Below are 24,737 nucleotides of genomic sequence, written 5' to 3'. Positions count from 1 at the left end.
TGGTTGTCATGTATGCATGCATGCTAAGTTGCTTCAGTCCAACTCTTTGCGACCCGATGGACTGTAGCCCACCAGGCTCCTCTGTCCAAGGGATTCCCGAGGCAAGAATACTGGAGTGGGTTGCCATGCCCTCCTCCGGGGGTCTTCCTGACCCAGGGATCGAACCCTGTGTCTCTTGTATCTCCTGCATTGGCAGGCAGGTTCTTTACCATTCGCGCCACTTGGGAAGCCCTTTCCAGTTTGTCATGGCTAGAGGTCAAATTCTACTCATTAGAAAAGACCCTGATGCTGGGAAAGATTAAAGGCAGGAGGAGAGGGGGACAACTGAAGATGAGATGGTTGGATGGCGTCACCGGCTCAATGGACATGAGTTTGAGCAAGCTCCAGGAGATAGTGAAGGACAGGGAAGCCTGGCGTGCTGCAGTCCATGGGGTCACAAAGAATTGGACACAGCTAAGAGACTGAACAACAACATATATATTTAAAAAAAAATATGTGGGGAGGGAAGGGTATAAATATCCATCAGCAAAAGAAAGGGGACCATTTGCAAATATGTGTATGATTTCTATTCACCCTTTCAAATCTAAAACCTTTGCTGCTATTGCTTCCTTCTTTAGTTAAAAAGAAATCAGTAGGCTTCCAGACCCTATCCTGTACACTCCCATCGTCACCCCCCATAATATCACTTTTGACATTTTGTCTGACTTTGGGTCAGTTGCTTAACCTGACTAAGCTTCATTTTCCTAATATACAGATAAAGGTCATACTATCTGTAATGGTTAGGGTAATGCTATCTGTTATAATAGTTAATTTCCAAATTTTCAGGGGCTTAACACAAGAGAAGCTTATTTCTCACTCTTCACAGATGACATGAGTGTTCCTCCTCGGGACCCTTCCTTCCTCTCATGGTCTCATTCAGGGGCCAGAATCCTTTTGCCTCTAGCTATGCCCTCCTCTTGCTTCTCAGAGCCCTGTGCATTCAGCTCACAATAAAGAAAGATCGGATGGTAAAAGGACACAGCTTCCTACCCACTTGGTCAGGAAGTAGCCTACATTGCTGCTATCTATGTTGCATGACAACTAGTCCCATGAGCACACCTAATTCCAGAGGTGGGTGTGAGATATGCTAGAAAATGTCATGTCCCGAACCTTCTTAGCAGCAACTCTATAGTGTAAAAGAAAGGACAGACCTTGGATGGCCCAGCACCCCTTTCTTCCATAACATTGCCTTATGTGTCTTTTGTAGCATTAAATCCATTTGCTAGATTAAACACCTGACACCGTGGGGCACAGAGGCAGTTGTTAAAAATAAGTACCTGTCCTCTGGTTTTCCTCTCCCTAAACAACAGTATTACTTCATAGCAGAATTTACTCAGAATCATAAAACTTCAGCCCTGGAGGGAAATGGAAAACTGAATAGTCCAAAGCACTAAGTCATAATATCACTGGTTACCAATGTGCTTCTGGAGGCAAATCACCTTGTCTGAACCCATTTCTACCACTTACACTTGCTAGTCGTGTCCTATAAGCAAAGACACACAGCCTCTATGAGCATCAGTGTTAAGGAGTGTTCAGTTCAGTTCAGTCACTCAGTTGTGTCCAACTCTGCAGCCCCATGGACTGCAGCATGCCAGGCTTCCCTGTCCATCACCAAAAACAGTACTCCCCGCATAAGATGGTCATGGGAGTGAAATCTGAATGTTTGAAGAGTGGTTCCTAGGGTTCCCAGCACAAAGTAAGTGTCAATTAAATTTAGTGATCGTTATTCTCAAATGTACCTAAGGAAGGTACAGTGAGATTCACCATGTTGCACAGGATCATGGGAACAGTGAGGAGGAGAATCCAGGTCTGGTTTGCAACATTACCATGTGTTTTCCACTCAGATTTATGTTAGTGATATAGATTGTGAACAGTTGCATTGCTGAACTACTTCTGAATTCAGCTATATATTTATAGTTATAACGGTGTAACAGTATAACCAAGGAACAGAAAGAAGTTGGCCTGTTTTTCACCATGGATTGGACATCCCATGCTGGTAGGAATCCTGAGCATGTTTGTTGAGCTTTCTTGTACAAGTTTTATTTATTTATTTTTTAACATCCTGATATACCATCTGCTGCCACTTAATCCCTCAAAATTAGGATGACATTAAATCTTGGTTCTTTTCCACTTTTCTGGAATAATTATCAAAAGTACCTCTTGTCCTTTCAAGGGGGATGCCAATCTAGTTAGTTAGACTATCTTACAAAATATTTTCTTTCCACTTCAGCCAAACCAACCAAAGATAGGAGAAAGGAGTGTTATCACTTGGTGCTGTGTCCCTTTTGTCTCTAATCCTGAGTCTGTACGATTGCATTTCCTAGAAAACAGGGGAAAAAACCATCAAGTTGACAATAAACTCTTTTCCTTTAAAAGAGATATTAGGGAGCAGAGTTTTTTTTTTTTTTTTGCTATAATTAGTCTATGGCTATTTAATTTAGGAAGAGGTATTGTTCACTATTTGAGGCTTCAAAACACCAAAATCCTTTAGTATCAGTAAAAATAAATGCACAGAGTATGTTCAGCATGGTTTGCTCTTCTCAGGGATTTTAGGACAAAGCTGATATTACCCTGATATTCACACAGGTACCACAGTGGATTTCTCTGGGCATGTGGAGCTTAAGGGTGACCTCCAGGGACCTCCACGGCATGTTTGTAGGTCTGAAAGGACCATCATCCTGATATAACGTCTCCACCGCCCACTCCAGACACATTTCCACTTTAGTCCCTCCTCTGGGATAACAAGGTCTAGCTTTCTTCTAAAGCTGTATATGATATTAAAGAAAGACCATAAATTGCCTCCTTGTTATATTGTAACTGTTCTCATTGGTCCTCGTTTTGGTCGTATGATCAGCTAGAAAAGCCCAGTCACTAGGGGACTCTGCTCTCCCCTTTTGCACACACTCTGGCATTGACAGTGTCTTCTCGGGCATAGTTTTGCATTTCAGGGATGCCAGTGGAATTGGACTCAATAAGTAAATGCTAATGCAGTCTATGTTAGTTATTTTAAGGTCTTTCTTGGAAAATAGCTCTTTTTCAGAGTAATAGGTATTGTCTTATCTGTAAATTTTGTATTCTAAGTCATGGAATAGTTGCTATCTGAGAGACTCTGCTTTGACTATTGATACATAACAGTCTGATATCCTTATCTAATAGTTGAGAACTAATATTTATCAGAATTGTCAATGATTGGCCTCAGCATCTTATAATATTATGCATAAATAGATGCAATCTCAGAGGAATCTTCTTAAATTGTTTGCTTACTTCCTAACAGTACTCCTCTGACCTGCATCTTATGTTTCTTTCATTTTCAGGGAGAAAGGTGTTTACATGTAGGGGTAGAGGAAATAGGCTATTATTACACGCATGCCTTTGTGTCTGACTGTGTGCTTGTGGGGTCCTTAGAGTCCTACTCCTATTCTGGCACAAAAAGTCAAGTTTATCTAAGCTTGTTTGGCTCAGTCCTGCCCTACCCCTTAGGTCTAACTTAGTACTCACTCTCATAAATCAGGATGCTCCCTTGAAAGTGTGTCCCTGCATTACTTGCCTAAGTTGTTTTTTTTTTCTATTTTCTATTATCCTCTCTTTCAAAGTTTATGCCAACTTATGTGCTTTTCAAACACTCCTGTTTCTGCTTATTTCCATTGTTTACATTTATCAAAATTTGTAGGTATGCTAATAACATTGCAAACTGTATAATTCCTAGTAATGTCTAATGCCCATTGAATAGTCATGGAAATTTTGAAATTGCTTAGGCTTTAGTTTACAACAAATATTTGAGTTTTGAATAAAAACTTTCTAAGATCTAGGTCAGAGAGTAGTTTTGTTTTTAATTAATATAATTTTAAATAGATAATTTATGTAGATGGTAAAAACCCAAAAGTTACAAAAGAGTGAAGTAGCTTCTTTTCACTTTATCCTTCATTTAGTTCCCCTCCTGGAAGAAAGAAATGGTATTGGTTTCTCTGTTTTCTTCCAAGAAGATGTGTGTGTGTGTGTGTGTGTGTGTATTGTGTGTGTGCAGTTTTGGTTTTCATTTTAAAAATTATAGCAATCTAAGCCAATGAGATTCTGCTGTATGTCTCAGGGAACTCAAACAGGGGCGCTGTATCAACCTAGAGCGGTGGGACGGGGAAGGAGATGGGAGGGAGGTTCAAGAAGGAGGGGACATATGTACACCTATGGCTGATTCATGTTGATATTTGACAGAAAACAACAAAATTCTGTAGAGCAATTATCCTTCAATTAAAAATAAATTATTTTTTAATAAGTAAAAAAATTTATAGCAATCTGTGCATACTGTCCTACACATTTTTTCACACCTTATCTTAGTGCTCTTTTTATTTTAGTTTTTGCAAGTTGTTCATTCTTTTAAACATTCACAGTATTCCATTGTTTAAATGCATCATTAAGTATTTAACAAGTACTCCACTAGATATCATATAGGAGTTTTTAATCTTTGGCTCTTACAAATAGTGCTACAGTGAGCAAGCTCACATTTATATAAATAATTCTACAGATATGCAAGTACACCTATTCAGTGAATTCCTAAGAATGAGTTACAGGATCAAAAGATATTTGCATTTGTAATTTTGGGAGATTATTGGAAGATTGTTCTTTACAGTTTTATCAGTGATGGAGGTAAGAAGTATCTATATGCTAGTACTTCCCTCCATACACTAGTCCATACCAGGTACTATCAAGTTTTTCATTTTTGCTAATTTGATTGAAAAAAGATAAACTCCATCTTTTATGAAAGAGATTGAGTATATTCTTAGGAGAATTTTATGAGCTTTTTTTGTCTATTTACTTTGTACTGGTGGGGTATTTTTTGACATTTCTCTCATTCCTTTGTACGTGCTCATTATATATAAGGAAAACAGGTTGTATGTCTTTGATATGAGTTGCAAAGCCTCTCCACCCCATCTCTGGTTTGTCTGTTTGCTATTATGACTTTTTTTTTGCTTCCTTATTGTTCAGGTCTATATCATGCAGAACTTTTTTATATTGATATAATCATATTTCTCATATATTTTATTCCATAGCTTTTAGTTTTTATTATAATACTTTGAAAGTCCTTTTTTTTATTCCAAGATTATAAAATATTTCTCCTGCATTATCTTCTAATTACTTTGTGGATCTATACTTTAAATCTGTGATCCATCTGGATGTTTTTTGTTGTTGGATGTATGATATAGATATAATTTTATTTGCTTTTTTGGCCCAGATGGCCAGCCAGTTGTCCCAACACCTTTTATTGATAATTCATTTTCCCCTACTGTTATGATAAGCAAGTTTTGTCTTACATTAAATCTCCTTATACAAATGTACTTTTTAATAGACCGATGACTTTTTTCCCCCAAGAATGCTATCTCTCCGTTACCACCACATAGCCATTTTTGTTTCTAGAGTGTGTACTGTGTTAGAGCCAATAAGGCAGAATGCAGAGAACCCAGACAGACAGAGGTCTTTACAGTTTAATATTAACTCTGTAGCGACTGCTTTCTTTTGCAGAATCCTGGTTTGGGGGGAGGTGTAGAGTTCCTTCCCACATAACGCTTTCCTTTCATCTTAGGACAGTAGTTCTCAAACTTGGCTTGAGAGGAGGTCAGGAGCTTTCAAAAAATGCAGATGCCCTGGCTCCAGAGATTAAATGATGTAGGATGAAACCCTGATGTGTGTATGTGTGAGTGTGTGTGTGTGTGTGCACTTGTATATACATGTATTAAACAGACTCCCCGGTTGTGGGAATAGCAAGGGTTGAAAAACACTACCTTTAAACTTACCTATTTTATTAAATGGCTTCACTGATATAATGATATACTCAAGTGTTTTTTTATTTCATTCTTTCTAGCAATTCTCTTTTGCTCTAGTTTTTCATTTATATATTTTGTAAGGGGTACCTCTCAAGACTGCTGTTACAATTAGCCAATAAAATATTTGAAAGCTTTTCCATTTAATACATGTTTCCTAAGTACCTATTATGAATCAGATACTGTACTAAGTACAGGGCATGGAATGGGGAATAAAACTATCACTTTAAAAACAAAGTATTGGTATTGAAACAAAGTCATCATTAAATAGAGAAACTACCACCTTATAAGACCCTTATCTATAACCCAGGTTGTATGATATATAGTGTTACAGAATGCACTCCTTTTAGAATAGTTCTGGATGCCTGTAACAGATACATTAAACCTGTCCTTCAGCTTTAGGATTTACTGCAGCTTGATGGTATAAGATAACTTATTTAATATAATATCTTACCCAGATTTGAAAATATTTTCAAATTTGCTTTCCAATAGGTACTTCTTGGAATAATCCCAGAGATAGATTTGAATGTATTATTTTCCATACATGTAATTAAAATTGAAATCACAGATATGTGACTAGAATTTAACACATATGAATTATTGCTTTCATTGAATACTACTGAGTATTATAGTAAGAAGTTAAACCTAAATAGTTTCTAAGGCAGTGCAGTTAGTGACGTTTGGTGAGAATTATCCAGTGAATAATAATGTAGAAGTATCTTTAGTACAAGCTAGTTTTAGATATTTATTGATAGTTGTCTAAAATATATTTACCTCTAAAATACAGTAATTTTAAAGGAAGAAAAAAATCCTTAATGACTGGATAAAAGGTTGAAATCAGGTGTGTTCATTTCTATTTTAAAACTACATTTAGATGCGAAGGAAAAGAATACATGTATACATATGGCTGATTTCATGTTTGTTGTATGGGAGAAACTGACATGACGCTGTAAAGCTATTATACTCCAATTTTTAAAAATCTTTGAAAAAGACGCATTTAGATCTACTTCAGGTAAAATAATGGGGAAACCCAGAATGTCAGGAAAATGAGCAATTCACTTTCTTCAGAAAACATTTTTCCATTAACTGTGCATTTCTGGGCTGCATCAATAATTGCCATTTACATTTTTCCTAATATTTACCCTTCAGTTTGTTTTTGGCTTTTTTTTTTTTTTCCTTTTTGCTTTTCATTATGAAAAACAAATGCCCTGAAACCAAAGAGCAAATTCTCTCTTTATGTTCTTCCCATATTCTGTAACTTTGCTTGTACCAACTTTTGGAGAGAGATCCTCAATATGGGTCATCATCTGCTGCTGTTCCTGCTGAAAAATCGAAAACCCTTAGTGGTTTCCCCCCCTTTTTTTTCATTTATTTTTATTAGTTGGAGGCTAATTAAGTGGTTTTTGCCATACATTGACATGAATCAGCCATGTATTTACATGTGTTCCCCATCCCGATCCCCAATCCCACCTCCCTCCCCATCCCCTTTTTTGGAAGGGGAGGATGGCACTCCTTGGCCTAGAGAGCCTAAAGCCTTGCACTGAAAATACTCTAAGCTCTCTTACTATCCCCATGTAACCTACCTCTAAAATGGTCACTCTTGCAATGGCATGAAATAACAATGGACGTATTTGCCAAAGTTACTGTGTTGCTTCAGTGGTGTCAAAAAGGGGGTGGGCTGGTACTGGTTTGTCAGGTGGCACAATTCATTGAAATAAAGGAAGAGATTAAATCCACTTTGGAAAACAGCCACCATGGGGCAGCCTGCCTCCTCGTGCCCAGAAATGAGGCAATGGCAGCCGTGTTTGCTGTATGGAACATGGCCCTTCAGGGATCACTCTGTCCCCCCAGGTTCCTGCACCTACTTGTTCACATGGATACTTCGTCCCCCCACAGAGACAGGGAGGCTTGTAGATCTTTATTGTTACCAATCAGTTGAATCCCCTAACGTTTTATTCACGTGCTTTTCTGCTCCCCATATTTCATTTTTCTTAAGCCTGTTGACTCTATGATGTCTGTGGTATAGGACTGAACTCTAGGTTTGTCATTGTTCCTGAATGGTGTGTGTCATTTAACTCACAGACCCATTTAGTCATTCATTCTTGGGTTTTCACACCCAAAGCTTTGTGGCACAGTCGACACGTTTTAACTACATCTCAGAATGTCTTCACTTGCCACTTCTTTTGATATAGCATTGCTGTACATCCAGTAACAATGTTACCTCGCAAGCAGGAGAAAGCAGTAAACAGAACTAAGGGAAGAAAGGATCTGGCTGTCAGTGCAAATGTAAATAGCAGCTGTTCCATCCAAACTGTTTTTAAAACTTCCGCTCGGTAAGAGCTTTGCATAAAATGCTCCAGATCCCCAAGAATCAGGTGTTAGCACAAAATTTAAGAGGCATGCTGCCGTTCCCCTGTATGCACTGTTTTACTCCTTCTCCTATTGCACAAACAGTAGAGGAAAAGAATGTATTGTGCATATATCCATATATATGTGTGTGTGTGTATCTATAATAGTCTCTTAAATTTTTATTTAAATATCAATTTCTATATGAATATTGCAATATGAAGACATATCAATGTATATAACTCGACTTGCTCTATAAGGATGAAGTTATGAAAGGTGTTTGTGTTAGTTGCAAAATACTTCTGAGTCCTGAGGTCACATGAGTTTGTTCTCCGGTCAGGTGCTATAGCCATTCTTTGCTGGGTCAAGCTTTAAGATGTTTTACCTCACATTTGAAATTTCTTGAATTATCTCCCTGTGGTCATTTTCTTAGCAAAAGTCATCATCCTACATTGGGCATTACAAAGGGCATTACAATGTCTTTTTTTTTTAAAGATTTTTTTTTTAATGTGGGCCATTTTTTAAGTCTTTATTGAATTTGTTACAATATTCCTCCTTTTATATTTGGTTTTTTGGTCATGAGGCATGTGGGATCCTGGTTCCCCCACCAGGAATCAAACTTGTACCCCTTGCATTAGAAGACAAGGTCTTAACCACTGGACCTCCAAGGACATCCCTACAATGTCCCTTTTAAAAAAATCTTTGTGCCTTTTCTTCTGTCAAATAAGCACACATTGTCTTTCCTAATTGGTTAGGGTGATCAACTCCTGTGATAAGCTCTTTTAAAATATTGCTTATACCTTGAAGCTTTATCCAAAAGTGTGACCCTCCAATAATTAGCACTACCCAGACTAGTCAATATAGAGACCTTTTTTATCCAGTTTTGTCATCTTTCTATTTCAAATGGAGGAAAAATGATGTTTTCTACCACATGAAGAAGTCTTGACTTAAGACCTGCCACTGCTTTGAAACAGACTGAGGGGAAAATCATGACTGGATCATTCACAAAGCATTACCTGACCTAGCATTTTACCACATTATTATATTTTTATATTAAATTAGACTCTTCCAAGGCCTAGAACAGGGCTTTTCAGGTTTGAGGAAAGAAAAAAATTGTTTAAGACTCAGGGAATGAATGAAAAGGATGAATTGCAACACTGATGTCTCATAGTAGCATAAATAAAATTTAAACACACTTGTATAAATGCAAGTCTAATTTTGATGTTAATATTTGTACACATTGAAGCTTCAAATAGGGGTATTAACTAATATCTGCATAGTGATAGTGGAGCTTTCCATAGGCTAAGTGTGCCTTTGGTGAAATTAACAAGGGCAGGAACCCTACCAATTTCCATTAGCTCTGTGGGCATAAATCACGTAACTGCTGCTAAGTCACTTCAGTCCGACTCTGTGCGTAACTAAACCCTCATTAAAGAACCCTTCGTCTTGTTCCTTCTTCTCCTTAAGATAGATAAGGAAAAACCTTTGAGATAGAAGCTTTTAGGGAAAAAAAATCCCACAAACAAATATTGAACATTATTATTTACATTTTTTACAACTAAAGATCCTAAGGGAAAAAAATGTATCGAAGAAAAATTTAAGGGAAAAGTACTCTCGGGATTATATTTTTTCAGCTCTATACTATCCTAAAATGTTTTCCTGTTTTCTGTTGTTGATAATTTTGGGGTCGTTTTTATAAATATGAGCTTCCCAATCTGAAAGATTAATATTTCTCTTTTTTTCTAGAGAAAAAAATAGTATCTTAACTAAGGAAAGTTTCTTTGATATTAGCCTATTATGTGTATTTATCTATAAACTTTTCCTACTTCTCTGTAGTGATATTAATCATTTTTATTTCTTCCTGGTATTGATTTATTGACTACTCTTTATTCTATGAATATAAAGCAGAATCAAATACATTGCTTTGGCCAATCACCAAACAAGTGTCATGAGGTTTGGTCATCAAACCTATTTTTTAATTTCTTCATGGCAAAATTTGATTGACTGCTTGGTCACCTTTCCATGAGTACCACCTTCTCCTCCTCTGAAAATTTTTTATCTCTAATATTCGCTTGATACTTGTAATACAATATGATAACATTCATTATATACAATATTAGTATAATGTTAATGAACATGTACAGATCATAGATAATGCTTATATAGATTCAATATAACTTATGAAGTGCTTCTAAGGTGTTTTCTGGGTTTATTGTTGCTGTGACTACCATTATTGATATGATTGTCATCTTCCTAGAAACAGGGACAATCTTTGGTGTCCTTTTATACCCCCTTTATGCCTACCTAGCACTGCACCTTGAGAAAAATAGGTGCTTAGTATATATGTAGCAAGAACTTGCTTTTTTAAAGTTTTAATGGTCAAGTCAGAATTGGCTTGATTGAGTTTTTAAAATACTGTTGCTTTCCAAACTGACGTCCGTGGCCAAATCCCTCTTTGCCAATAAGTCATTTTACCATTTGTCTTAAAAGTTTGCTCAGGGTTCAGATTATATGAAAGAACAAACATTATTAATCATTATACTGTATTTTAAAATATTATTATTTTTAATAATGTACTAAGAAGCACTTACATAGTGCTGAAAGCTACGGAGGCTCTCCATAAAGCCTGACATTGCTAGTACTCTAATTATGCAGTATGCTTGCTTTAGCAAGGTAATGTTATGAAATTGACACAATTTGATTATTTGCCTTTCCAAAGTGTTCCAAGTTCATTGAAAAATTATGTGGACTGTTTGTCAATGTTTTGATAGATCTCATGGAAAAGGCAGTGAAGTGAAAGTGAAAGTTGCTCAATCGTGTCTAACTCTTTGCGACCCCATGGACCCCATGGAATTCCATGGAATTCTCCAGGCCAGATTACTGGAGTGGGTAGCCTTTCCCTTCTCCAGGGGATCTTCCCAACCCAGGGATCAAATCCAGGTCCCCCACATTGCAGGTGGATTCTTTACCAGCTGAGCCACGAGGAAGCTATTATGGAAGCCACAAGGGAAGATATCATGGAAAAGATATCTGAATATTTCAGTTACATTGAGAATAAGTTATAGGTTGAGCAGCAACAAAATGACATGCCCATAGAGCTTTTTCCCAGGGCATTAAGATGTAGGATCTCTGATGTCCGTCTGGTCTAATGGTCAGAGCCTCGTGGGGAGTCAGAACTGCTTGACTGTGGTTCCAGTTTTCCTCCTACAATTTCCCACATACCCCTGCCTGGTAAGTAGCTTCTGTTTCTGTTTCTTCACCACCCCTGCAAAGCTCCTTTCCTCTTGGACTGTTTACAATGAATAGGAAAAATGATCCATTTGACCCACAGCCAGGAATGAGGCTTGAGGAAAGAGAAGGTATTCCTCTTGTTGAGTGTGGACATCAGTGAGAAACTGACTTTTTCTGTCTGCCAATAGGCGAGGCGTTACACTTGGCTCGAGATTTTGGCTACACTTGTGAAACAGAGTTTCCAGCCAAAGCAGTAGGAGAACATCTTGCCAGACAACATATGGAACAGAAAGAACAGACAGCAAGAAAAAAGATGATCCTAGCCACCAAGTAAGCAGAGTGGGGGAGTCTCTATGTGCCTTCATCCTGTTTTTTCATTTTCTTTGAATGAGGGAAAACAGTCTGGAAAACACCCATTCTCTAAAACAAGAGGGTCTCATACACCAGCAGCTAGATGTATTAAACAAGGACCTCCTCAGCGTGGTACCCGTAGCAAGATTTGCCGATTGTGTTAGTGATGGAGCTACCATTGACCCTGATGAAAGTTCTTAGAAAACCTCTTCAGAATAACGGGAACTCTTAGGAGACAAATGTGTTTAGAAGATGTAAGTTCCAGGCAGATAGGCCAGTTAGTTGATATTAAATATGCAATTTGGTCTAAGCCACTCACTGTGCCATAGTAAATGAGGATAAAGATCTGAAACACTAGAAGTGTTCACGGAGTGTGACAAAAATTCAGGACCCAGATGCATGAGAGGTAACAGGGAGATTTCTGGGATCCAGGTTTGGCGTCAGTGCCCCCATTTTTTTCCTGAGTATGATTAAGCAAATGATCCCTGTACTGCCCCAGCTTTCATGTGATATTGTCAAAAAGAAAAAGACAGAATGTATGAGAACTTCTGCAAGTTGTAAAAAGCTCAATTAAAATATGAATTAAGATAATGAGACAAATGATGCCAAAAGGAGGAAGCTTGCATAAGATGATTCCATGTTCCCTCAAACTTGAAAACTTTTTGATAATTAAAGGAAGAACTACCATTTACTGTGTGAAAACCCAGTAGTACTGCTTCAGTACTGTTTAAGTACTTAAGTACTGCTCAAGTCACATTCAGATTTTTAGTCCAAAATCTTCCAAGTGATGGCTGATTCTTGCTCTGTTCCCTTTACTAAAATAAGTTATTGCTACATATAGACAATTAATAGTCTTGTTTAATTTCCTGCCTCTCTGTTCAGGTTTTAGAGCTAATAGTTCCAGCTGATTAACTTATCATTTATAAATTAGTTTCTTATTTGGGGAAACTTCTAAAGAGAAAGTATATGGTAGATAGTGTTAGAAACGTTGCTTCAAAAAATGACCTTATGATATGTTGGCTAAAATGTAAATCATCTCAAAATGCATAAAACAAAAACTAAATATTCCTCCTTCTACCCCCATCCAATGTAAGATGGGTCTTTTTTAAAATTTAAGGTTGTATATGGGATACCCAACAGGCTTGCCCAAGAAATGCACACCCCTCATTTGGTGTTTGTGCTGCTCATGGCTGCCACTGCTTGGATTTCAGATATATTTATTCATTGCTTTTCTGAGAGTACTAGATAGTTCTCTCATCTTGCCCCCAGAGAGAAGCGAAACATAAGGTAGGGCAAAAGAAAAGACAAAACAAGGAGATAAAGGGGAAAAGATTAGCAGAAAGATAATGAAGACCAAGAAATTTGAGAAAGAACGTTGTGGGGGATATAGCATTTGGACTTAAAGTTTTGAGATGAGCTTTGTGGTGGGGAAGTTCCCAAATACTTGCGAGTGAAAAGACCTAAACCTGGATTTTTGGGGGCCGTTTATCTCCCTGGGTATCTTCACTTCTGTTTTGTTTCTACTCTTTCCCTCTTCCAGCAGTTTTTGACTCAGAGGGGTCTTCATCCACCGTATTTCGGTTTTTCCAGAAGGAACTGAAAGATGTTACAAAAAAACCTGAATGAACTTTGTGGCCAGCCCAACACATGTCATTTGTTCATTTCTGTCCTTAATATAATCTCAGGAGACTATAACAATTTGTTACAGATTAAGAGAAATATATAGTGCTAGAAGTTAGGTAGTATCTTCTAGGTGTTCCCAAAGCATTGTAACTAGCAGGATTTTATTGATTTCCCAATATGCATAGCCATGTGATACCTCTGAATGATACTATTATCTGCCAATACTAATTACCCAAAATAAAACACCTTCTTGTTTTATACCTCGAAATCACTTGATTATGGTTTTATCATGCATATTCCAAGAATTTCACCCCCCTGATCCAGAGAAATCCTTCTTGTCCTCCTTCCTCCAGTAATGTCTGTATAACTGTCCACCCCTACTGTCCACAGCAGTGCTGCCATTGCCATTCCAAACACAAGTTCCCATTTTCTTAAGAATTCCCATCACTCTGAGTGTTTGGAAGCCAGTGCATTCAAATGGATGCTGAGATTTTGTTTTCATAGAAGTAAACATTAGAAGAACTTAGGAGAAGTAAGAGAAGCATCAGTACTTTCATATTTGTCAAAGTTATACAGAGACATCTGTTTTATAGTAGTGGATTCAATAAGGAGTAGTATTTCCCTGTTACCTCGGATCTAAGTAATATATATTATTTTAGGTGATTTTTGAACTTTGATTTCAAAAAATATTTCAAGAACATGTAATTCTCTTTGATCCCTCTGCCCATAGCTGGACCTTAGCAGATCATTAAATGTTAAGCAAGAATTGAATTCACTAATTCAAATTACCTTATTTTATATAAGAGTAGATAGGCTATAAACATCTAGAAATTAAGAGACAGACAAAATAATTTGTCTTTGTGGTTATATATATCCATTCCATCTTTTTTTAGACCATATGAAGAATTGAAGAACCAGAGACTATGCAGTCATAGCAAATGTATTAAATACAAGCAGTAATTAATATAAGTAGATGAAGTAAGGAAAGTTTTGGAATTAATGCCTTTCTGCAAATATTAGTGCACCCAACATGTGTTCTGAATAGTTTCTAATTTTTCCAGCAGTAAGGCATTGGCCATTTTCAAATAAAATGTTCAAAGTTGAAATGAAGTAGTCTATATGGATATTCATTACATTCTAATCAGTTCACCTTTGTTCACAAGACTGTGACAACTGTATCCAAAATATATACAAAATTTAAAACTCTTTAGATGAGAGACCGAATTACTCATCTGCCTTGGCACATTGGGTTGCATATTTTTTTTTACCTCTATGAATAACAGATTCTGTTCTATTTAATTATATTGCCAAATATACAATTGTACGAAGGGCTCGTTAAATGCCATTAGCCTCCTAACTCCTCATTGTTCCCAGGGCTTTGTTGATTAACTAAATATTTTGATTAATTAGACAATTATTTAAAAAGAAGAATAGGAATGAGTTAGACAGTTTTGGGAATCAAAAAATGTACCTGACAAAACATTTATTTGATTTATGAAAAACATGAATTAAACCTCTTCATTGAATTTAGAACTCACTATGATTAACACTCATCTGTATTAGGGTAAAGCAGAATATTTAGGGAGTTTTAATTGATAGTGTAACATTGATAGTCAAAAGGAAAAACAGAACTTTAAATTCAGACATCGGCTAAAAAATTATGTCCTTAAGGACAATGACGTAAGTGATAAAGTTAGAATTTATGATTCATCAAAGATCATCTTGTGTGTTACATAATTCATAATGTGACATTTTGCTTAAAAAATAAGAATTTTTTTACTGTAGCTTCATAAATAACAATTTAAATAAGAATGAAATTAAGCATACAAATAATAACTCAGTAACTGTCATAATAAGATATGATAATTGCCTAAAGGAAATCTACAAAGTTCTCATCTGTTTTCAAGTCTGGAGGCTCTCCTAAGTCAGTGAGTTAAGAAGAAGAATCAAACATCAACGCTGAAATTCTGAAACTACTCCGGATACAGCTTCATGTGTGATGTACTTGAATTGCTTAGCATAAGCTAAATTTTTCCATACTTGCATTTTCCTCATTTCTTCCTCAGCTTTAACTTTATTGTAACTCGTTCTATTGTTTAAACAGTAAGGCAGTTGATTTGCCAACTTATAAATTAGTTTATTCAATTATCAAAAATATTCAAATATCCTAATACAAGAACTGAAGCAATGTTTTAACCTCCATTTAAATTTTTTAATATATTTAAATGATCATCTTGTAGTATTTGAGACATAGTTGCCATTGTGAACCCCATCTGTATTTTTTTATAAATTTATTTTTAATAAGAGAGTAATTACTTTACAATATTATGTTATTTTCTGCCAAACATTAAGATGAATGAGCCACATGCATGCATATGTCCCCTCCCTCTTGAACGTCCTTCCCACCTCCCACCCCATCCCACCCCCTCTAGGTTGTCACAGAGTGCCGGGTTTGAACGCCCTGCATCATTGTAGCAAATTCCAACTGGCTGTCTATTTAACATATGCTAATGTATATGTTTCAGTGTTATTCTGTCAATTTGTTCCTCCTCACCTGTATGTTGTAGATGGAACTTCAGAGGTTGTCTTATGAAATTTTATCAAGCCTTCTTTTAAAAGAGAAAACAAACTTTTGGAAAGATATCATGGAATGAAATTAAAACCCTGTTTAAAGAGTTCAACCTTAATTTTGAGTCTTTCATTTTAGACAAATTTGTAAAGAATTTCAAGACCTTTTGAGTCAAGATAGATCACCGCTGGGATCCTCCAGACCCACTCCAATTCTAGACCTTGACATTCAGAGACACTTAACACATTTCAGGTAAGACTGGTTTTCCAATTTGGTTGGATTCCCCTTTTTAAAAAAAACTTTTTCTTTTGTATTGGGGGATAGCTGATCAATAATGTTGTGATAGTTTCGGTGCACAGTGAAGGGACTCAGCCATGTATATACATGCATCTATTCTCCCCTAAACTCCCCTCTCATCCAAGCTGCCGCATAACATTGAGCAGAGTTCCATGTGCTATACAGTAGGTCCTTGTTGGTTATCCATTTAAAATATAGCAATGAGTACATATCCATCCCAAACTCCCTAACTATCCCTTCCCCCCGTTCTCCCCTCTATTGACTCTCTTTTCAATTGTCAAAACAGTCTTTACTAACCTAGGCATGTTTGTATCCTGCCACAGTTCCATTTAGAGATAACATATATATTTATATGATGTTGCCTGAATTTTTTGAAATTCCAAGCATCTAAGGTCAAATTGTAAAGATAAATAAAGCATAAAGTACTTTGGATCAGAAAATTTATATTTTTGTGTGATTTCCAAGAGTTTGTGACTTTGAGAGTGAGCACTGTTATTTCAAACCATAACACTTTCAGATTAGGATACTGAAATCCTTTAAGCAGTTCTTTATCTTGATTGTTTATCAAATTGTTGAATGGACAGATGAAATTAGTAGGCTATCATAGACTGATTTTTCCAGGACTATGTTAATGATATCTCTGTAGTTAGAAATTGCACACCTCAGTTAATGGTTCTTAAGTTAGACCACAAAAACATATTTTAAAGAACCCAGGATACTTTTAAAGAACCCAGGATTATTGAAAGCATATCTTTAATTTTCTGAGACACTTTGGAAGAGGATAGACTATTTTTCCTGATTAATTTATACCCTGAATGCAATGTGAAAAAGAATGTGATAATTTTTCAGGTGACTTCCAATTGTAAAACTCTAGAATTCTAATGCCAACGTGGTATTTCTCACCAATTAAAATATGTATCCTCTTTTTTTATTACTATCATTTAGTTTTTTAAAAAAACAATGCTAAGGAAAGACTAACATACATTAAACTTTTAAAAGTTTTTGATACCTCTCAATGACTATAATGCCTTTGAAGAGGATATTCCATTATGTAAAGTAGTGGGTATTTAAGTAAATTGGATTTTTATATGCAATTTAGAGATTGTCAAAAAAGAATATTTAAGTTTTCATGCATCACAATGCTCCTCAAGATGTAATAGACACATCTCTGAAAACTAAACTTAGAATTTATCTTCTAAAAATGCATCAAATGTAGTATATGTTCCCAGGACTTTTCTCCTACCATTCAATTAGATTAGTGAAGGTGAATGTGCTAAAACTAGAGAAAGTATAGTGCCCAGAGGTAAGAGCAAAAGGTTTTGGGAAGTCAAGAGAACTTGTCTTCAAATCCAGACCCTTAATACATTTTAACTGGGTTATTTGGAGTAATGTATGTATTCTTCTTAAGCTTATCTTTTTCTAGCTTTAGCTGCAATAAGAACCCCTCCATTATATGGTGGCAGTGGGCTAAAATGAGAAAATGAACATAGAGTAAGCATTTGATTAATAATACACTGTTTACTGCACCACTGATCCAAGTTTAAAGATTTCTACTATCATATCTGTACAAATATTTTCCATATTTTTATTTGTGTACATACTAAAAAGATAATTTCAACAGAAGTTCAATTCAAAGCTTAATAATTTTTATACAAGTTTAATTCTGGATTTAAGGAAGTTTGCTGAGTTACGAATTTACTCTAAGAAGAAATTCACTGTTCAGATACAGAGAACTGGGCTCTCTGTCATGTCTGCTAGGTCACTTCCAATCACAGATGTTGCAGCTTTCATTGGACAGTGGTCTGTCCTTTATCAGGCTCAAAACAGACTACACATCAATGTGTAAATTGAATATCAGCAACCATTTGTTTGCTTAGCATAGGCACAATCTGCTGATTTGTTAATAATTTTAGTCACTGCCAGCTTAATGTCTCAGGACTCTTCAGAGAAAATGTTCATTGCTACACTTGGGCTGAATGTTTTCTAGTGTGCTTTATGTGCTATTTGGTTCCTACCCATGCAGAATATGGTAACAGTCTAGTGTAGAATTACCTAGAGAAGCTAGTCTGATGTTTTCCAGAGAAGAGCTAAATGTATGGTAAATTACCCCCTCCTTATTCTCAGTTTAAAGAAAAAAGGGAGAAATTACATTTTGGGTATAAAACTCTTGAGAAGATGTATGGGCTGCAGATTCTCAATCACAGCAATTTGAAATGTATAACCATATCTTAAAACATTCAACATTACCTGGTGTATCTACTTATAAAAGGATCACCTATAAAATTTTGGTGTTGTTATTTATATGCTGAGTAATTTGCCATCAGAAAGTTTTAACTCTCATTTACTATACTTTTTTAATGTTTGTCAGATTTTTTCATTTATTTTGCTTTAACTACATCCCAGATTATTTAGATGAAATCTTCTGGATTTCATAATGGCAGATAGTATGATGCTAGAAATCACTTAACCAAAATTTACCCTATAGCAAATTTCCTAAATTATATCATTTTAAAAACTGTGGTTAAAAAAACAACAACACAAAATTTACCATCTTAATGATTTCTAATTCAGTAGTATTCAGTATATTCACATTTTTAGGCAACCAGTCTCCAGGACTTTTTCATTTTGCAAATCTGAAACTCTATAATCATTAAATAACAAGTTTCCCCTTCCCCCCAACCCTTGACAACCATAATTCTACTTTCTGTCTCTATGAATTTGACTAAATACTTCGTATAAGTAAATTGATAAGTATTTGTCTTTTTGTGACTGGCTTATTTCACTTTGCATAATGTCCTCAAGGTTCATGTATGTTGAGCACATGTTACATTTCCTTCCCTTTAAGACTAAGTGGTATTCTTCTGTATGCATAAACCACATTTTGCTTATCCATTCATCCATTAGTGGATACTTGGGTTGCTTCCACTTCTTGGCTATTGTGAATAGTGCTACTCTGAACATGTGTGTGCAAATATGTCTTGGAGATCCTGCTTTCAATTTTTTTATATATATGTCCAGTAGTAGAATCACTATGTCATTTGGTAGTTCTATTTTTAATTTTTGAGAAAATGTCATATTGTTTTCTAATGTGGGTATACCATTATACCATTTTACATTCCCACCAACAGTGCACAAGGCCCCCACTTGTTATTTACCATTGTGGTTTGATTTGGGGGGGTGGGTAGTAGTTACCCTAATGAGTGTGAAGTGATATTTCATTGAAGTTTTGATTTGTATTTCTGTAATGATTATGATGTTAAGTATCTTTTAATATGCTTGTTGGCTATTTCTGTGATATCTTTGGAAAGATATTTATTCACACCCTTTGCCATTTGTAAATATGATTGCGTTTTGTTGTTCAGTTGTGGTTCTTTATAAATCTGTATATAAACCCTGTATTAGACATATGATTTGTAAGTATTTTCTCCCACTCTACAGGTTGCCTCTTTATTCTGTGGTATTCTTTGATGTACGGAAGTTTTTGATGTAGTTCAATTTGCCTATTTTTACTTTCGTTGCCTGTGATTTTTGTGTCATATCCAGGGAATCCTTGCCATTTCCAGTGTCATGAAGCTTTCCCCCTAGTAGGTTTTCTTCTAAGAGTTTTATAGTTTTAGGCCTTATGTTTAGGTCTTTGATCCATTTTGAGTTAATTTTTGTATACAGTATAAGATGTGTCCAACTTCACTTTTTTGCATGTCTTAAAGAATTTTCTTTTAAACACAGGGTTTAAACATGGTTGACATTTCCAATTAAAATCCAAATTTAAGTTCCCTGCTGTAAACTGAATTTAAATGTGTGTTTTTTGGTTTTCACTATGCATTTATTAAAAGTAGCCTCAATAAAATATCTTGATAGGACTGTAAAGTCCAGCTTGTTGCCTGACCTTGGAAAAAGACTCTACACTTTAAAAATGTAGCTCTTAAATGTGGCTTCATAGTGGAATTTCTCTTGGAGCTTTTTAAAAATCTTGAAACCTGATGTACATTCTTAAAGATCTGATTTAATAGGTCAGGTCTCAGATTGGAGTTAGGCATCTTTATAATTTGCAAAATCTGAAGTTGATTTTCATAGTTAGACAGCTTGAAAGAACCACAGTCCTAGGATATTCCTAGACTATTAGCTTTTTTTCCCTTAGAAGAAAAAATAATTCTAATTCATTTTTAAAGTGACTGAGAATTATGTAAAGTTCTGTCTCATACACTAGTGAATTAAAGAAATTCTACATCTATTATCTTACTATTAAGTAGCAATGTGTTAGCATGGAGGGTATCTATTTTATAATTTCCTAACTGATAGTGGTAACTTGAATTTTGACAGAAGCATCAGCTCAAGAGAAAAATGACTTAGAAAGGAAGTATATTACATCTGACATTGAAAGCAGTCCATTGGGAGAGACTGATTTCCATTGTTTTTGCTGAGTGCTGGCTGGGAAAGAAGTAAGGAGACAGTGTAATTAGGCATTGAGACAACTCTAACTAGTAGCGTCAAGTTGTGCTACCCTGTTTTATTTGATCAAAATCTCCTTCCCAATGCGAACTTCTTGAATTACACCTTCCAGGGTGGCTGCTTTGATATCTGGAGGACTCTGGCTTACTTTCAATAGATTGAATATGTCCAGGTAGAGCTAGGAAATGAACTGGCCTTGGGAAGCCCAAATAACTACTTCCAGTTTCTGTGGTAGCTGACATATCAGAGTGCTCTGGGAAACTGTGGGCAAAGCAGTGACCCCTCTGCTGATTGACTCACAGCCTGGAATGCTGCTTGTTTCTATCAAAATGACAGGAGGCAGGTTCATTCGTTATTTATAATTTACTGAGGGCCATCCAAAGTGTATATTGCTTTAGAGAACATAGCAGACACCACAATACCTACGGGAAAGGGGAAGATGATTGATAAAAATCTGCAGACGCCCCTACAGACCCCATTCAGATAGAAACCAAAATCCTGATTTTCTGAAACATTAGGGATTCCCTTCTTGGAGAGCTCAAGAAATTAATAACTTTGCCCTTCTTTGTTCTTATGTTCTCATAATATCCTTGAATCTGAAGTCAAGTGAAAGCACATCAACCAATATAAATAAAGGGAAGAAGTTAGACTGTTTCTAGTGGGATATTCCAGGGAGGAATACTGGAGTGGGTTGCCATTTCCTTCTCCAGGGGATCTTCCCGACCCAGGGATCGAACCCAAGTCTCCCACATTGCTGGCAGACTCTTACCGACTGAGCCACCAGGGAAGCCCTTTCTAATACTTAGAGAAAACAGCCTATCAGAAAAACAAGGACGTTTTCTTTCTCAACACCCACCTTGGGAGCCTATTTTATTTTTTCTTGTATTTCCCCATGCTAGTGGCAGGTGCTGCAAAGATGACTACAGAATTGTCCCATCTTTAAGAACTTCTAATGTGGAAGGCAATTACATGTGAAGATTTAAAATATAAGAGAGAGGGAGCTTATAATAGAGGGTTAAGCAGAGTGCAGGTACTTACCTGGGGTAATTAGGAAAGGATTTCTTCTTCCTTTTTACTGTACATACTTCTATAGTTGAAGTGCAGTTGACTACAGTCATGTTAGTTTCAGGTGTATAGCACCGTGACTCAGTTATACATACATATATGTATTTTTTCAGATTCTTTTCCCTTATAAGTTATTACAAAATATTGAGTATAGTTCCCTGTGCTATACAGCAGGTATTTGAAGGATTTCCTCTTTAGATCCACAGTACTTAGCACTAGCAAATGAATGAAAGTGTGTGCATGCTCTGTTGTGTCCAAATCTTTGCGACCCTACCGACTGTAGCCCGCCAGACTCCTCTGTCCATGGGATTCTCCAGGCAAGAATGCTGGAGTGGCTTGCCATTTCCTTCTCTAGGGGATCTTCCCGACCCAGGGATTGAACCCATGTCTCCTGCATTGCAGGCAAATTCTTTACTGCTTGAGCCGTTGGGGAAGCTCCTAGCACTAATATGTGCCCAATAAATATTTTACTAAATGTAGATTATGATGCTAACTCTGTTAGGTCTTGTATGTATTCTCCCCTGGTTCCTTCCCAGGGCCATGGTATTTCAATTGAACCATAGGCTGGGGAAGTGAAATGATCCATGCACTTAAATTGTTCTGTTTGAGTCACAAAGTGTACTGATATCACATCTTCTTAGACCCTCCTACAACTGCTGTAACACTTTGGAAATAAGAAATGCCTAGGCTTTCTAGGTATCTGTATTTGCTGGTGATTAAATTTTCATCATTGATTCTCAGTGTTGGAAGGCCCCTCAAGTTGCCCACTCTCCTTCAACATTTGGATCATCCCGCCAACATCCCTGTCAAGTTGTCACCCATACCAGGCTCAAAACCTCCCCATGATAGGCGGCTCTTTTCTTGCCTCGGCATCCCTTCTAGCTCTGACAGCTCTATTAGAAATGCCTTCCTTCCACTGAGGCAACATCTGTCTTCCTAACATTCCACTCCTTGGGGGCCCTACAGAGTCAGTTTAATCCTGTTTCCCCTCCAGTTTCTAAAGGCAGCTCTCATGTCTCTCTGAGTTTGCTCTTTCTGGGCTATTCATCCTCCTTTTCTTTGTGTTCCACACATAACATGCACTCCACTCAACTTGACTAGTATTTTCTGAGTGCTCTGGCTTGGTGATACATGGAAGATAGGATATGTGTCTCTACTAAATGTGAGCACGTTTGGTCTTCCTCTCCAAGGAGCCTAAGATGTATACTGTTTTTGTTGTTTGCTTTTATTTTTTAAATTTTCTTGGGATGGAAAACTGGTGGGGAATGTAATCAGGAGGGGCTATTTTATTAATCTTGTGAAAGCATTTTTAATATCAGAAGAGAAGTCATTTCAATTTAAATTTCAATTAAATCTCCAATCTCCAGTCCCCAAAGAAAAACATCATAAATTACATGACTGGGCTTGGATTTAAGGAATAGAATCATTAGGCCTCCTTCAGGATGTTTTGCCAGTTCAAGGCAACTTCGAAGATGATTTTATTTAAGAATATCGGAAATAATAGGCCTGATTTGTGAAGGAAAAAAAATCTTATGCTTTGCAAACTTAAACTCCTTTTTGTAAGGTTGAAATTAAACTTTAAAACTTAAACTCCAAAAATGTACTTACATTCACAACTACAAAGAAAAACATACCTGTAAGTGGTCAGGTCTTATTTACTGCTACTGCTACTGCTAAGTCACTTCAGTCGTGTCCGACTCTGTGTGACCGCATCCCTGGGATTCTCCAGGCAAGAACACTGGAGTGGGTTGCCATTTCCTTCTCCATTGCATAAAAGTGAAAAGTGAAAGTGAAGTCGCTCAGTCATGTCCGACTCTTCGTAACCCCATGGACTGCAGCCTACCAGGCTCCTCCATCCATGGGATTTTCCAGGCAAGAGTACTGGAGTGGGGTGCCATTGCCTTCTCGTCTTATTTACTACTTAAGTTAAAAAGGATAGTCTGTATTTACATAGGAGAAAAAACCCATTTCCCTTGAAGTAAAACTTTCAATAGAAAGAAATATAGACTAAAAAATAAAACAGACAACTGGTTTCCTTAGCAGACAAGTGAAACCACGATGCCTTTCTTGTGTGAATCTATATTAAATTACTTACCTTCATTTAATGTTAAGCAGGAAATTAAAGTGTAAATCAGTTGCCAACATTTATTATACTTTATAAGGTGGTGGTGGTTTAGTCGCTCAGTCGTGTCCAACTCTTGCGACCCCGTGGACTGTAGCCTGCCAGGCTCCTCTGTCCCTGGGAATTCCTAAGCAATCATACTGGAGTGGGTTGCCATTTCCTCCTCCAGGGGACCTTCCTGACCCAAGGATCAAACCAGGTCTCCTTCATTGCAGGCAGATTCTTTACTGACTGAGACACCGAGGAAGCCCACTTCTTAAGGTGCATGGCCCCAAACCAAATACTGCAAGAGATACGAACATACAAACATCTATTGCAGGTCGTTTGATAACATTTTAGTGGAGTTTTAGGTTCACCATATAGGAGACTAGTAATTCAAACAAGAGAAATCAGAGGCAACAGTTATAAAAAATTATAACACTGTTTCCTAGCTATTATATATGAATAATTTGGTAAATTTTTCTTTAAATAATTTCTGTCTTTGGATTGGAGAAGAGACAGCAGGAGATCGAAGGAGACACTCAGGATGGATGTCAAAGGGTCTGGCTCAGTCTTCTCTTGGTTACCAGCTGGAAGTGTGAGTTTAGAGCAGACATTTACCAGTCTGGCCTCTGCAGGTTGATCTGTAAACTGACACAGTTAAACTGGGTGATCTCTAAGGCTCTTTCTAGGCTTCTTTATTCTATTCTCCATTTACTGCTAAATCAGTCATTTATGCTGTGTTTCCACGTGATCTCATTTCTTCTCTTTATGTTTTAGCAAATTGTTCATTTAAAAAAGTCAACAGCTGATAGGAACTAAATATTTGGTGATAAGGACACTGTTGTATATA

At 36.6% G+C, this 24,737-nt stretch overlaps 1 protein-coding gene across 1 annotated transcript in view; it reads left to right on the top strand.

Moving 5' to 3' along the window:
• Window positions 1-24,737, top strand: part of TFAP2D (transcription factor AP-2 delta) — a 59,580-nt gene that overhangs the window by 21,471 nt on the left and 13,372 nt on the right. The window contains exons 6-7 of the mRNA XM_043450518.1: window positions 11,618-11,759; window positions 16,111-16,224. Of these exons, the coding sequence (XP_043306453.1) occupies window positions 11,618-11,759; window positions 16,111-16,224 (256 nt within the window). The remainder of the gene's footprint in view (window positions 1-11,617; window positions 11,760-16,110; window positions 16,225-24,737) is intronic.

Source organism: Cervus canadensis, chromosome 28 (genome assembly GCF_019320065.1).
Source record: "Cervus canadensis isolate Bull #8, Minnesota chromosome 28, ASM1932006v1, whole genome shotgun sequence".
NCBI classification, from domain to species: domain Eukaryota; kingdom Metazoa; phylum Chordata; class Mammalia; order Artiodactyla; family Cervidae; genus Cervus; species Cervus canadensis.
The sequence above is the reverse complement of the archived record's forward strand: the minus strand, read 5'-3'. Positions and strand labels throughout refer to the sequence as shown.